The sequence below is a fragment of the Ahaetulla prasina genome, chromosome 3, assembly GCF_028640845.1.
Source record: "Ahaetulla prasina isolate Xishuangbanna chromosome 3, ASM2864084v1, whole genome shotgun sequence".
NCBI classification, from domain to species: domain Eukaryota; kingdom Metazoa; phylum Chordata; class Lepidosauria; order Squamata; family Colubridae; genus Ahaetulla; species Ahaetulla prasina.
In genome coordinates, this window is record NC_080541.1 from 151,739,856 (window position 1) to 151,753,884 (window position 14,029).

The 14,029-nt window shown below is 38.7% G+C and overlaps 1 protein-coding gene across 1 annotated transcript; it reads left to right on the forward strand.

The window, feature by feature from the left end:
• The first annotated feature begins 494 nt into the window (after window positions 1-494).
• On the forward strand, window positions 495-13,536 carry LOC131195773 (di-N-acetylchitobiase-like). Its single transcript, XM_058177979.1, has 5 exons — window positions 495-632; window positions 7,327-7,498; window positions 9,032-9,129; window positions 11,861-12,022; window positions 13,127-13,536. The coding sequence occupies exons 1-5, from the start codon at window positions 510-512 to the stop codon at window positions 13,313-13,315; spliced, it is 744 nt and encodes a 247-aa protein (XP_058033962.1). The 5' UTR covers window positions 495-509; the 3' UTR covers window positions 13,316-13,536.
• Window positions 13,537-14,029: the final 493 nt, after the last annotated feature.

Genomic DNA, 14,029 nt, shown 5'->3' on the forward strand with positions numbered 1-14,029 from the left:
AAGAGGAGATTGACTTATTCTCTAGGATGCCACAAGGCAGGACAAGAAATAATGGGTGGAAGCTTGTCAAAAAGAGGTACAACCTAGAAGTAAGGAGAAATTAATCAGTGCTAATTTAATTGAATTAAATATATATGGCTATTGGTGATATGCATATGGTAATGAGTATTACTGTTTGGAACTTCATTGTTAATTATAACTAGTAGAAACACTGTATTTTATTTTGAATCATTTTTTCTGTGCTTTGCCCTGCAAAAGCAATTCCAAATAATTCATTTACGGAGAAATGGAACTGAATTATTGTAGCTATAATCTAAAACTCACAGTCCGTGTCTGTTCTCCCCACCCCACCCTGTGATCCCTTTTTAAAATTTCTTTTAGTGGTGCAAACCTAGTGGCAACTAATTGTTATGTGTTGTTTAGGAAATATATCTGTGAAGAAAATTTTAAAACCTACTGTTCGAACAACCTGGATAAAACAAAAAATCAGCCTGGCTAAAAAGCAATACATGGATGGAATCAATATAGACATTGAACAAACAGTTAAAAAGCCTTCAGCTGAATATTATGCATTAACTGCTTTAGTTAAGGAAACAACAGAAATTTTTCACAAAGAAATTCCTGGTTCTCAGGTAAACTAGAAGGAAAGATTATGTTTTACATTAACACATGAGTTTCTTTTGACAGTATTTACTATTATGAGCACATATTTCAGTGCTGCATATTTGTTGATGCAAATATATTGTCAAACCAGTATTAACACAACTAAAGCTTTCTTCATGGATACTTAAGTACAGCATGGGAATCTCTTTTTTTCACTATGTTGAATCTTTTTAAAGATATTATATTTTTAAAGATATTTTTAGCATTTCTAGCATTCAAGCAATGTTTTCTCCTTAAGCAGACAACAGCCATACAGTTTTACCATGGGTATCATCTGTTGTGCTTCACCAGCCATTTTGTTGTTGGGAACATCATTGGGTGTCTCAATACTCAAAGTTGGCCACTTCAGACTGGAGTAAGGACATTTCATCTGTATCAAGCACCGGTCTGCTTTCAGCAGCAAAAGAGCCTGGTTCTTTCAAACTTGGCTCTCTCCCTATACTTGCCCGGTTCCAAGCTGATCACTGGTTCAAGACCAGCCATGGCTTCATAGTACAGTCCACCCATTGAACCTATTAGCTGTTGTTTGGAATTTTAAACATGGGCGCAGTTCTGTCTTAAATCCCATACTAGCAGCTGCTATTCCAAATATGCTCATTATTAACCATAAGATGTGCTGCTGGATAACATCTTTAGCTGGTTTCAAAAAGGGATCAAATGAGTTCTGGGAAATCATAGTGATGCATGGCTACTAGCTTTAATTGTCTCAGACAGTCATCTGCTGGGAGACTTGGGTTTCATGTGCAGTTGGTTGACCACTGTGAGAATAGTGCTGGACTACATGATCCAAAGGTCCCACTTAGGTTCTTACGATCCAGGCCTCTGAACTGGAGATTGCCTGTTGGATGAAGGTCTCCCTTCTCCTTGTCTGGTCAGTTGTTACACAAGAAAAAGGAGGTAGATAAAGCAGACGCAAGTTTTGAAGTTTTGCTAAACATGCAGACATGGCTTAACTATCAGTGAAAACCATCAACGATCACAATTGTGTTATGATTGACAGATGAATTTTCCTCTTGTTTGGGAAAGGTGGGAAGGTAGAGACCAGTGCTACGTGGGAAATGTAGACATCCATCTAATGATTGCTAATGATTGCATCCATCTAATGAAAAACGGAAAGGTGACTAATGGTAGAGTCACACTAGAAACAAAATAATTATATTTGGGAGGCCACAGTAATCTGAATTTTAATTTTCAGAATGAAATATTCTATCCTTTGTAGTTACATACAAGACATTTTACAAATAGTCATACAATTAAATTAAAATTAAGCTAATAGCAGGAAAACAATGTAAATAGCCCTGTTTTCATTAAAAATATAAAGATTTTTTTAACCTACCATTTAAAACAGGGGTCCCCAACCTTTTGGACCTCAGGGACCACCAAGTCCATAATTTAAAATCCTGAGGACCACTAATACGAATCCAGCGCGCCGCTTGCTGAAGCGCCTGGACTCCCAGTGACAGGATAGGGTCCTTCAGGCATTGTCCCTCCTCTCTCTTTCTCCCCCCTCCCCTCTCTCTCCCACTCTTTCTCTCTCATTCTCTCTCTCATCTCTTTCTCTCTCCCCTCCTCTTTCTCTCTCTCTCTCTCTCTCTCTCTCTTTCTTCCCTTCTCTCTCCCCTTTCTCTTTCTCTCTCTCCCCCCCTTCTCTCTCTCTCATATTCTCTCTCTCTCCCCCCCTCTCTTTCTCTCTCTCTCTCCCTCACTCTTTCTCATGGGCCAGCCAGTGTCTTGGGGCTGAGAGGAAATCAGTCGTCCCCCGGAGAGACTGAGGTGCAGGAGCACCAACAAGGGATGAAAGAAACTTGCAGCTTTGCAGTGCAACCTTCTCTGGCTGGAATGAGATAATGGTGCAGGGGGGGATGGTGCAGGTGAGTGACTGGGAAGGGAGGGCGAGGGGCGGGCACAGCCACTGGTGGATTCAGCCGACAGGAAGCTACAGCAGGGGGAAGAAACAGCCCGGGGTTCCCGCCACCCGTTGCTTCGGCCCGCCTGCAATGCCATTCCCTCCCCCCTTGCACCATTACCTCATTCCAGCTGGCGAGGGCTGCACTGCAAAGTTACAAATTGCCTGAACCTCCCTCTACGGCAGAGATTTACAGCCCCACCATGAGCTGCCTGGCCAGTCCCATATTCTAGAGCTCTAGTCACAAGACTGGCCATTGCTTATCCCAGAGCAGCTCCTCCACCTGGGTGCACTGCGGACTACCAACATTTTCGGTGGTCCGCGGACCACCGGTTGGTGACTGCTGATTTAAAAGATACAGTTGAGATATATATTAAACCTGTCCCTTTCTTCTAATTTGGAACACCAAGCTATAACTTGCTTTTTTTGGCTATTCAGTGCTAATACATTTATTTATTTATTTATTTATTTGATTTCTATATCGCCCTTCTCCCGAAGGACTCAGGGCGGTGTACAGGCAAGAATAAAACAGACGGTACAATATACAAATTTAAAATGCAGTTAAAAAACTTATTTTAAAATTGGCCTGAGAAGTAAAATATATAATAAGCTAAAAAACCCCATTTAAAATTAATTTCTAAGAATTTAAAAATTTGTTAAAATCAATTTAAGCCAGCCCCGCGCGAATAAAAAGATGTGTCTTCAGTTCGCGACGGAATGTCCGAAGGTCAGGTATTTGGCGTAACCCGGGGGGAAGTTCGTTCCAGAGGGTGGGAGCCCCCACAGAGAAGGACCTTCCCCTGGGGGCCGCCAGCCGACATTGCTTGGCGGACGGCACCCTGAGAAGTCCCTCTCTGTGAGAGCGTACGGGTCGGTGGGAGGCATGTGGTAACAGCAGGCGGTCTCGTAAGTACCCAGGCCCTAAGCCATGGAGCGCTTTAAAGGTAGTAACCAACACCTTAAAGTGCACTCGAAAGGCCACAGGTAGCCAGTGCAGTCTGCGCAGGAGCGGTGTTATATGGGAGCTACGCGGAGCTCCTTCTATCACCCGCGCAGCTGCATTCTCACAACATCATGTTGTGAGAATGGAATCCAATAAATTCACATCCAGGTAGTCCTCAACCTATGACTGTTCACTTAATGATCATTCAAAATTACAACAGATTCACCCCCAAGTTATTTCTGACCTGATTTTAAAGTTACGATGGCCGCTTTGCCCCACAGTCATGTAATCTCATTTTGGAGGCTTGTCAATTGGCTCACTTTTATGGCTATCAGCAGTGTCTCACAGTCATGTGACTATGATTTTTGACAGTTGTTTTGCTGGTTTACTTCTGATTTCCAGCAAAAAAAAATTCTCATTGTATAAAATGGATTTACTTAGCAACCATAGCAAAAAATGCAGAAAAATTGGGTCTAGTCGCATAATGCCTCATTGTATGACTGCAGTGATTTACAATTATAATTCGAGGCTCAACTATGATTGTTAGTGAAGGACTATCTATGTGGCAACTCCAGATTAGCATATAGTTTTTCTGTACCAATCAAATAATAATGCCACTGAGTGCTCTCAACCCAACCTAGAGGATTGTATTTAAAGGATAACAAAGAGAAGAAAATACATACAATTTATTTTTTACATTTCCATATAAACTGCCTGAAATTTGGATTGGTACCTTGAAATTAACAGATTTAAAACTGTCTGCCTTTGAACATGAACAGCATAGGAAAAAAAACAGCTGGTGAGAAACAGAATGCAAAATTAGATTCTCGGCATCCTTTATGGCACTGATGTGTAGGATTATGCTTGAAAAATATATGCCACAGTCTTTTCTGGTCAAATTGTTGGTTTGGATAACATTTTTTTTACATTTATCACTCGTGAACTATACTAATACCTTGTTTTCCCCAAAATAAGCCCTATCCTGAAAATAAGCCTTAGCATGATTTTTATGCATGCGCCTAATATAAGCCCTACCTTCAAAATAAGCCCTACTTAACAGCCTGCGCAACTGGCCACCTGCCCATTCCGTCTGGTTGTTTGCAGTGCTGCAGCCATGAGGCAAGGCAGGGTGGTGGAGCCGCCCCATGTGCCCCATGTGGCCCTTATCTCAGGGCCTCTGCAGTCAGGCCATCCTCATTCCGATACCTGCCTCGTGGTGGCAGCACCAGAAGCCAAGTGCAGCAGGAGCCCACGTGGCCGCTCGCCTACTTCTGCTTGTTCATGGCCGCAATGGAACAGGAGGCTGAGCGGTGTGCGGGTGCCATGGCTGCAAGGAGTATGGGTGTGGATGGCCTGACTGCTGGGGGCCCTGAGGGAAGCTGGTGTGGCGCATGGAGCACTGGCATGCCACGTGGCCTCCTGCCTCATCGTGAGCAAGCAGAAGTGGGCCTCATACATGGAAAGAAAATAAGGCACCCCCAGAATATAAGCCCTAGTGCTTATTTTGGGTCCCAAAAGAAAATAAGGCCCGGGGAAACACGGGTACATTCAAATTCGCAAATCAAGTGAATAGTGTTAATGTAAAGGATATATAATTCAAAGTTTCTTCATATATAATTCAGAGTTTCTTCATATTGTATAGCAAGGCTGTACAAGTTTTGAAAAATAACAAGAAAAGATGGGTCAGAATTTAATGACACATCACTTTTCCCCCCCCCCCAGATGCAGCTGCTTCAAGGAAGTGCTGTGCCCGCACTTTGTTTATTTTAAAGTATCTCTTCCAATCATTTTCAAAGCATACATATCACTATTATGTATTAATTAAATATGTTTAGATTTGTTTTAACCACATTTTAGGCAACTGCGCGTTTTGCAGTAAATCATGAAAGAAGTGAAATTGTTCCAGCACACCTTTACTCATACTAGAACCTTTGGAGTTTACTAATTAAATCCCTTATACTCAGCTCATATTCCCAGTCTGTGCGCCAGGTGTGTGCATTTTAGTGTTCCCAGAATCCTCAGTAATGACTGTGGACCAGTGTTTTTTAACTTTAGTAGCTTTAAGATGTGTGGACTTCAACTCCCAAAATTCCAGTTGAAGTCCACACATCTTAAAGTTACTAAACTTGAGAAACTCTGATGTGGATTAAGGAATTTTGGGATTTGTTCCACTTGTTTACAGATTTCCCAGATTGGGGAGTACAGTTTTAGCCTAAACCACTTTGATGCAATAATTCTAGAACAGATTAGTCAGATTACTACCACAAATTACTTTTCCAAGGTTAACATTATTAAAAAGAGTTTCAGTTATAAAGTTTACTAAAATTATAGGGCAGCCACCTTCCACTAAAAGTATGAGCTGCATTTAGACTTCGTTGATGAGCTGTGCCACAACACTCTCTCCCTAATGCTTTTTTACCTTGCATCTTTTCCTCACGGAATCATCATTTTGAATGGCTCCCATCTTAGACAACTAAGGTTTCTCTTTGTGCTGGGTTGGGAAATGCAAGATGGAAGATTAACAGGGAGCAGACATTCACAGGACCTAAAGCAGTGTAATTGACGTGGGTTATAACCCATATGTAATTCTTGATTTATTATTGGATTATTTATAGTCTGCCTTTGTCTTGTAAATGTATGGCAGAATTTACAGATAAACTATGAGGTTTCCTCGCATTTCATTCCTGCACTCTTCTAAAATAGATTCGGTTGAGAGAAAATGACTGTTGAACCCATTAGTGGGCCTTTGGATCAGGTAGGTTTTGGGGGTCTGTTCTCTTTAGCCCATGTTTATCACCTGTTTCCCCCCCCAAAAAAAGTTCATAAAATATACACAAAAGTCAAGCCTAATCAGAAGGTTTGCAAGCTTTACATATAAACCTGTGTAAAGAATGCTTATTCACAGCCAAATTGGTACAGCAAGCTTGGGGCGGGGGAGGAGATTTCAAATATACAGTATGCCAACTATAAAGAACTGATTTTTCAAAGAGCAGGATGTTGAGATAAAGGAGAGAGCCACATATTCTGTGAAATATAGTTTGCAGGTGGAGAGTCTATGAGGTTTAATTGGATATACATTTTTGAACACTTCAGAGTTTAAGAAACACTTAGATTGTGCTATAAGACAAAGTTTTATCACAAAATATTTCCAAAAGAAATAGCATATCTTTATTCTTTTTAAAATGCAAGTAGTTGCCAACTTACAACCATAATTAGGATTCTAATTTCCATTACTAAGCAAGGTCACTGCTTGTTGCCCTATAAAACCAGTTGCCTTATTTTATCCGCTTTTTTGCCGTGGTTGCTAAGTGAATCACTGTGGTTTAAGTGAATCATACAGTCGTTAAGCAAATCTGATTAGTGTTTATATTTTTATCAAGAGGCAAACTTGACTGAAAGGAAATTTTACCTAACCCTTTTCTTCTTTGTATACATTAGAAACAGTGGTGAAATTCAATTTTTTTACTACCTGTGGGCATAGCTCTGTGGGATGTTTTGGTCGGCATGGCAGGGGAAGGACACTGCAAAATCCCCATTCCCTCCCCACTCCAAGGGAAGGATGCTGCAAAATCCTCATTCCCTCCCCACTCCTGGGGGGAGGATATTGCAAAATCTCCCTTCCCACCCCATTCTGGGGCCAGTCAGAGGTGGTATTTGCTGGTTCTCCGAATTTCCGCTACCAGTTCTCCAGAACCTGTTTTAACCTGCTGGATTTCACCCCTGATTAGAAATGATTAGCAAAGAAGAGAAATGTACTGCTTGTGCTTTTTTAAAGACAGAACTGCGCCCATGTTGTGCTTTTCTTTCTCTGCAGGTAACTTTTGATGTACCTTGGTCTCCTGAATGTGTAGACAGTAGATGTTACAACTATACTGGAATTGCTGACTCCTGTGATTTCCTGTTTGTGATGTCTTACGATGAACAGAGTCCATTGTGGTCCAGTTGCATAGCAGAGGCCAAGGCCCCTTACAAACAAACTTTAGTGGGTAGGAATCAGTTTCTTCAGAATATAATTAGCTTCTTTAGTTGGGGGGGGAAAAAGACTGGATCTTTGTCTAAGATGCCATCGTGGATGGAGTCAAAATCAGCCCTTAGTCCTACAAACTCTCTGCGACCAGTTTCCAAGCTGGAAGGCACATTTCCCTTTTCCAAGTATTGGATCATACTACACTTGGATACATATAGTTTCAGGCTACTTGTATAGATCTTTAATGGTGTTCTGGTCCTCTTTTTACCTCCTATATGTATCCTTTTGATTTTCAAACTTGTGGTAAGCTTTTTGAATAGCCTGATTGTTTTTTTTTATGTTGGTTTTTCTCTTCTCTTCCTTTCCATCCTGTAATTGTTTACAATTCTGTTTTAATATCTCCTGTTATAGGATTGTCCACCCATTCTCAGCACCTTTTTCCCCCCCCTAATGCCTTCTGCCATGAAATCTTGCTTACCATTTCTATGATGTTATTGAAATCCAAGGTATATGCTAGATTACAAATAGTTTTAGCTTTCCTAAGTATCAAGAATTCCAGCTCTCTCCCAAATTTTCTACTAATTCTACTTGGTATACTTCAAGTTTCCGTCTGATTAGGATAAACTGAGGAGTGGTTTATGCCTTCTTTTCCTCTCTAATATGAGAGTTTAGCTGGTTGTGGCAGGTGTTCCATTACTAAAACCCAGCTAATGCTTTGGACAGGGAGCAGTAGTGGATTTCAAATCCCATTGCTACCGGTTCATTCATGGGCACGCATGGGCGTGTGCACACGCTTCTGCGCATGCACACAACGCTTCTGCGCATGCGCAGAGACGTCTGGGTCGGTGGGCGGCGCTCCACTGCCGCTACTGGTTCGCCCGATCCAGAGAGAACCGGTAGCAACCCATCACTGACAGGGAGGGCATGAAAAAATGAAAAATCTCAGCATTTCTCATAGGACAACCAGTTGTGATTTGGGGGACCTGAATGTTTATGTCTCTTTCCTGTGAGAATTGATTGTCAACTTTCTGTCTTTTAGATAATTATTAGTTGAAGAGGAATTTTTATCTTATCTTCACAGCTGCTAATTTGTTAAGGAGTTTTTCTGAGGAATTTTGTCAAAGTCTTTTTGAAAATCAAAATGAACCTACCTGTTTTTAATTTTCTTTTTCGTAGAATGCAAAGTACTACGATCCAAGCACTCTTCTAAGAGTTGGGAGGCAAGAGTTTAGTAAATCGATTAATAAGAATCTTAATTGTGTACAATCGTTTTCTGACATCTTTAAATCTATTAACATCTCTTTTCTTCATGAATAAATATAAACATAAATAAATTATATATAAATATAATGTAAAATTAAAAAATGCTATATATATTAATAAGATGTAAAATTAAAAAAATGCTATACGAAAAAACCCTCTATTGGTTTAGTTTTACTTTAAATGTCCATTATAATGACTTTTTTTCTTTGTCTGGTTGATATTACAAATGTAGATGCCTGAATGTAAATAAGCATAATGAGCATGAGAGTACATTTCTATATTAAATCAGGATATGATCATTATATTCGCATGGGCATTAATCCAAGGAAACTGGTGATGGGCGTTCCATGGTACGGCTATGATTATATATGCTCAAACTTATATAAGGTAGGAGAAAAACAGTTCATTTCTATGATTTTCTGGGCATGAATTTCACCCCAGGACTATACGTTGAACAATGTTAATAACCAGTTTGTCATTTATTAAAGTATTTGCTTTAGTTTCTCTCACTCCAAAATCTTCTTAAAAGAATAGAAGAATAGAATAGAATAGAATTTATTGGCCAAGTGTGACTGGACACACAAGGAATTTGTCTTGGTGCATATGCTCTCAGTGTACATAAAAGAAAAGATACGTTCATCAAGGTACGACATTTACAACACAATTGATGGTCAATATATCAATATAAATCATAAGGATTGCCAGCAACAAGTTATAGTCATACAGTCATAAGTGGAAAGAGATTGGTGATGGGAACTATGAAACGATTAATAGTAGTGCAGATTCAGTAAATAGTCTGACAGTGTTGAGGGAATTATTTGTTTAGCAGAGTGATGGCCTTCGGGAAAAAACTGTTCTTGTGTCTAGTTGTTCTGGTGTGCAGTGCTCTATAGCATCGTTTTGAGGGTAGGAGTTGAAACAGTTTATGTCCAGGATGCGAGGGATCTGTAAATATTTTCACGGCCCTCTTCTTGATTCGTGCAGTATACAGGTCCTCAATGGAAGGCAGGTTGGTAGCAATTATTTTTTCTGCAGTTCTAATTATCCTCTGAAGTCTGTGTTTTTCTTGTTGGGTTGCAGAACCGAACCAGACAGTTATAGAGGTGCAAATGACAGACTCAATAATTCCTCTGTAGAATTGGATCAGCAGCTCCTTGGGCAGTTTGAGCTTACTGAGTTGGCGCAGAAAGAACATTCTTTGTTGTCCTTTTTTAATGATGTTTTTGATGTTAGCTGTCCATTTGAGATCTTGTGATATGATAGAACCTAGAAATTTGAAGGTTTCTACTGTTGATACTGTGTTGTCAAGTATTGTGAGAGGTGGAAGTATGGAAGGGTTTCTCCTAAAGTCTACCACCATTTCTACGGTTTTGAGTGTGTTCAGTTCCAGATTGTTTTGGTTGCACCACAAGGCTAGTTGTTCGACCTCTCGTCTATATGCGGATTCGTCATTGTCTCGAATGAGACCAATCACTGTTGTGTCATCTGCGAACTTCAGTAGCTTAACAGATGGATCATTGGAGATGCAGTCCTTGGTATACAGAGAGAAGAGAAGTGGGGAGAGCACACAGCCTTGGGGGGCCCCTGTGCTAATTGTACAGGTATTTGATGTGATCTGTTGTATTTAAGCAGAATATATACAATATATTCTGTTAATTAATTAATTAATTAATTAATTAATTAATTAATTAATTAAATATATATACAATATATATTTAAGCAGAATATATACAACAGAAATATCTGTTGTATTTAAGCAGTATTTAAGAACTGTTGTATTTAAGCAGAAAACCACAAGAGAAAGCGCCAGAATTAACCAGTGGAGTGGAGTGGGAAAGAGTAATAAAATCTTAAAAGAAAAGAATGGTTAGGAGAGAGCGGCATGGATTTTTTTCTTCCTATTAAACATTCAACAAAAAAGGCCACTACTAAAAGAAAGAAATCCTGTAAAATGAGATATGTGGACTTTAGCTCCCAGCTGACTAGGGAATTCTGGGAGTTAAAGTCCACATATCTTAAAGTTGCCAAGTTTGAAAAATACTGATCTAAAGTCATATGGATTTTCTTCTGGAGAAAATAAAGGAAAAATCTCAGTGATGCTGGCTATATCCACATCCAGGCTGCATAAATGCCCCCATAGAAATGATTCAAACACTGCTGAATAAAAGGCTAAAGTGATTGAAGGAATCTTATCAATGTTTGAAACTCTGCTTAGGTTGAAGTCTGAAGCATGTGGTTTTGAAATCAGTAAAATCCATTTCTGAGGTAACATTGAAAGTTCCCTTCTTGTCTTAGATAATGATTATTCTTCAAAATACCTGTCTTTTTATAATAATGTACCCGGACTTAATCACCTAATTTTGGAAACGAAGATTTTCTCCTGCATGAGACAAATAAGAGTAGGAATAGAATAGGAATAGGAATAGGAATAGGAATAGGAATAGGAATAGAATAGAATAGAATAGAAGAATAGAATAGAATAGAATAGAATAGAATAGAATTCTTTATTTGCCAAGTGTGATTGGACACACAAGGAATTTGTCTTTGGTGCATATGCTGTCAGTGTACATAAAAGGAAAAAAAGAAAAAGAGAAAAAGAAAAATACATCAATCAAGAATCATAAGATACAACATTAACATCTGTTAACTTCAGTACTTTAACAGAGGGATCTTTTGAGATACAGTCATTGGTGTATAGAGAGAAGTGGAGAGAGCACACAGCCCTGGGGGGCTCCTGTGCTAATTGTACAGGTATCTGATGTGATTTTGCCTGGCTTTACCTGCTGCTTCCTATCTGTTAGGAAGCTTATGATCCATTTACAAGTGTGGTCAGGTACAGCTAGCTGATTTAATTTAATTAGAAGAATATTTGGAATGATGGTATTGAATGCTGAGTTGAAGTCTACAAAGAGGACCCTTGCCTAGGTCTTTGGAGAGTCAAGATGTTGTAAAATGCAGTGCAGAGTCATATTAACAGCATCATCTGTTGATCTAGTTGCTCGGTAGGCAAAGAGAAGGTTTGCAGTGCCCTTTATTTGAGAAATGAGTGTGTGTATGAATAACAGAACCCTTTTGAAGTTTACCGTAACTACATAATGGAAGTTATCCTTTTTTTCAGGATCATGTTTGCTTCTTTGCAAAGAATGTTTTCCCAGGGGCTCCGTGCAATAATGTCACAATAAGACAAGTCCCGTATAGAATCATCATGACATTGGAGAAGACTTCTACTTCTGGGATTCTGTGGGATGAGGAACAAAAAGCTCCCTTTTTAGAATACAAGGTAAGTTGTTCTAAGAATTCCTTTGCATGGAAAATACACATCTGTAAAAAAGCATTAAACGACAAAAACATTTAATGTATTTTCCCTGCTGCAGCTGACTTTCTTTTGTACACTTCAAGTTTCTGTATTCAGATTTTAAAATTCCCACTAGTCGTTTGTGTGTGTGTGTGTGTGTGTGTGTTAGTTCACATTAAAAGGGAAAGGTTATGTATGAATTATGAACAATAGATCACAACTCACAAAGATGGAAGTGTAGGTGATAAGAAATGGATAATTTTTAATTAAAAAAATGAAGAAGACAAAATAATCATGCCAAGGTCTCCAGTCTCTAGCATAACTACATTTTAATTCCTCTTACAGCCAATTTTATCAGTGGCCTTAACCAAAGGAGTTAGGTTTATTAGTGAAACGAGTATTAGTGCACCCTATTTTATACATCCCATTCAAAGATACATTCAGGTCCATATGCTTGGCTGAGTGAATTGGTTAATTGGAAAATGTATAAAAATAACATTCTGTGAGTTAATTAAAAATTACATTGTTCTTCAGATTATAAACTATGAAGATGCCTATTATTTTCATTTTATAGAGAGCAAAACCAGACTGACAGAAAGTGATTAAATCCAGTGTTAAAAGTGTTGCATTAAGATGATTGGATGAATCTGTGTCACTACAATCAAGACATTGTGTAGCAATTCTTTCTCTCTCTCTTTTCATAGGAATATTAAAAATGAAAGACATTCTCTTCCCAAGAAATATTTATTTTTTCACAATAATTTAAGCTGGCAAACTCTCCTTTCTCCTAACCCTGTGAATTGGATTGGGCTGTGAGAGAGTAAGTGACTGGCTCAACATTATCTAGCCAGCTTTCATACCTAAGGCAGAATCAATTAATTTCAAGATTGAAACGTGTCTAAAAGCTCTTTTTGCTTAGCCTGGCTTATCTTGCAGGATTCTTGAGAGTAAAACTGTGTGAGACAATAACCCTATCAGCTCCATTTTAGTATATTTGGTGGATATGTCACAAAGTGGCATTTCTCGTTAGCAGCATTTCTTAACCTGGATAACCAGTTAAGACATTCTCTTTCTTTTGGCTTTTTGTAGGACTCAAAGGGTGCCCTTCACCAACTGTGGTTTGACAATGCCAAGAGCATTTCTCTGAAAGCAGCCTACGCAAAGGAAAATGGTCTGAGGGGCATTGGGATGTGGAATGCAAATTGCCTGGATTACTCAGCAATCGTTGCAGCTCAACAGCAAACGGAAGCAATGTGGAAAGCCTTGAAAGGCATATAATTTATGCAAGAGCCAGACTTGAATTCAGACAGAAGTGAATGATTAATTAAGTTTTTAAATGGGTACAGTATAGTGCACAGTAAAAAGCTGTGAAGACTACTTGCTGTTCATTTATCTTGTTCCATTAGATACATGCGAAGTTCCTCAGGGTTGTGGTATTTTATTTCCCATTAAGAAAAAGAATTTACATCAATCATTCTAAGCATGTCCTCTAATTCCAGGAAAGGAAAGGGAAAATACATGTCATAAATACAGCAAATAAAGTTTTTTTATAATTACATAAAAGCTTTTTGCTTAAAGCTTATAAAATCAATAATTGGAGGGGAAGAGAAGGGAATGAAAAATGGTTGAATTGATGAACTGTTTTTAATTTACAGTTTGGTTCAGAATATGTTGCTCTGTGTACCTTGTAAAGTAGAATGAATTTTTTTGAAGCAGCTTTAATTTTTTAGATGTATGATTGTTTTCATTTAATCCCTAGTAATAGTGGCAATTGAAAATGGCAATTATTACTTCTAAAATCAATATATGTTGAGATGTAGGTAGTTTCTCAATAATGATATTGAACTGACTCGAAGCACTATGAACATATTTAGAGGAATTCCAGTGAAAATAGAATCATAGTAGTGTGAAATTTACATATAGATGGCTGTAAAGTTACTCAAAATGGCAATACCAATATTAGTTTATACATTTTATATTTATGGCTTTCAT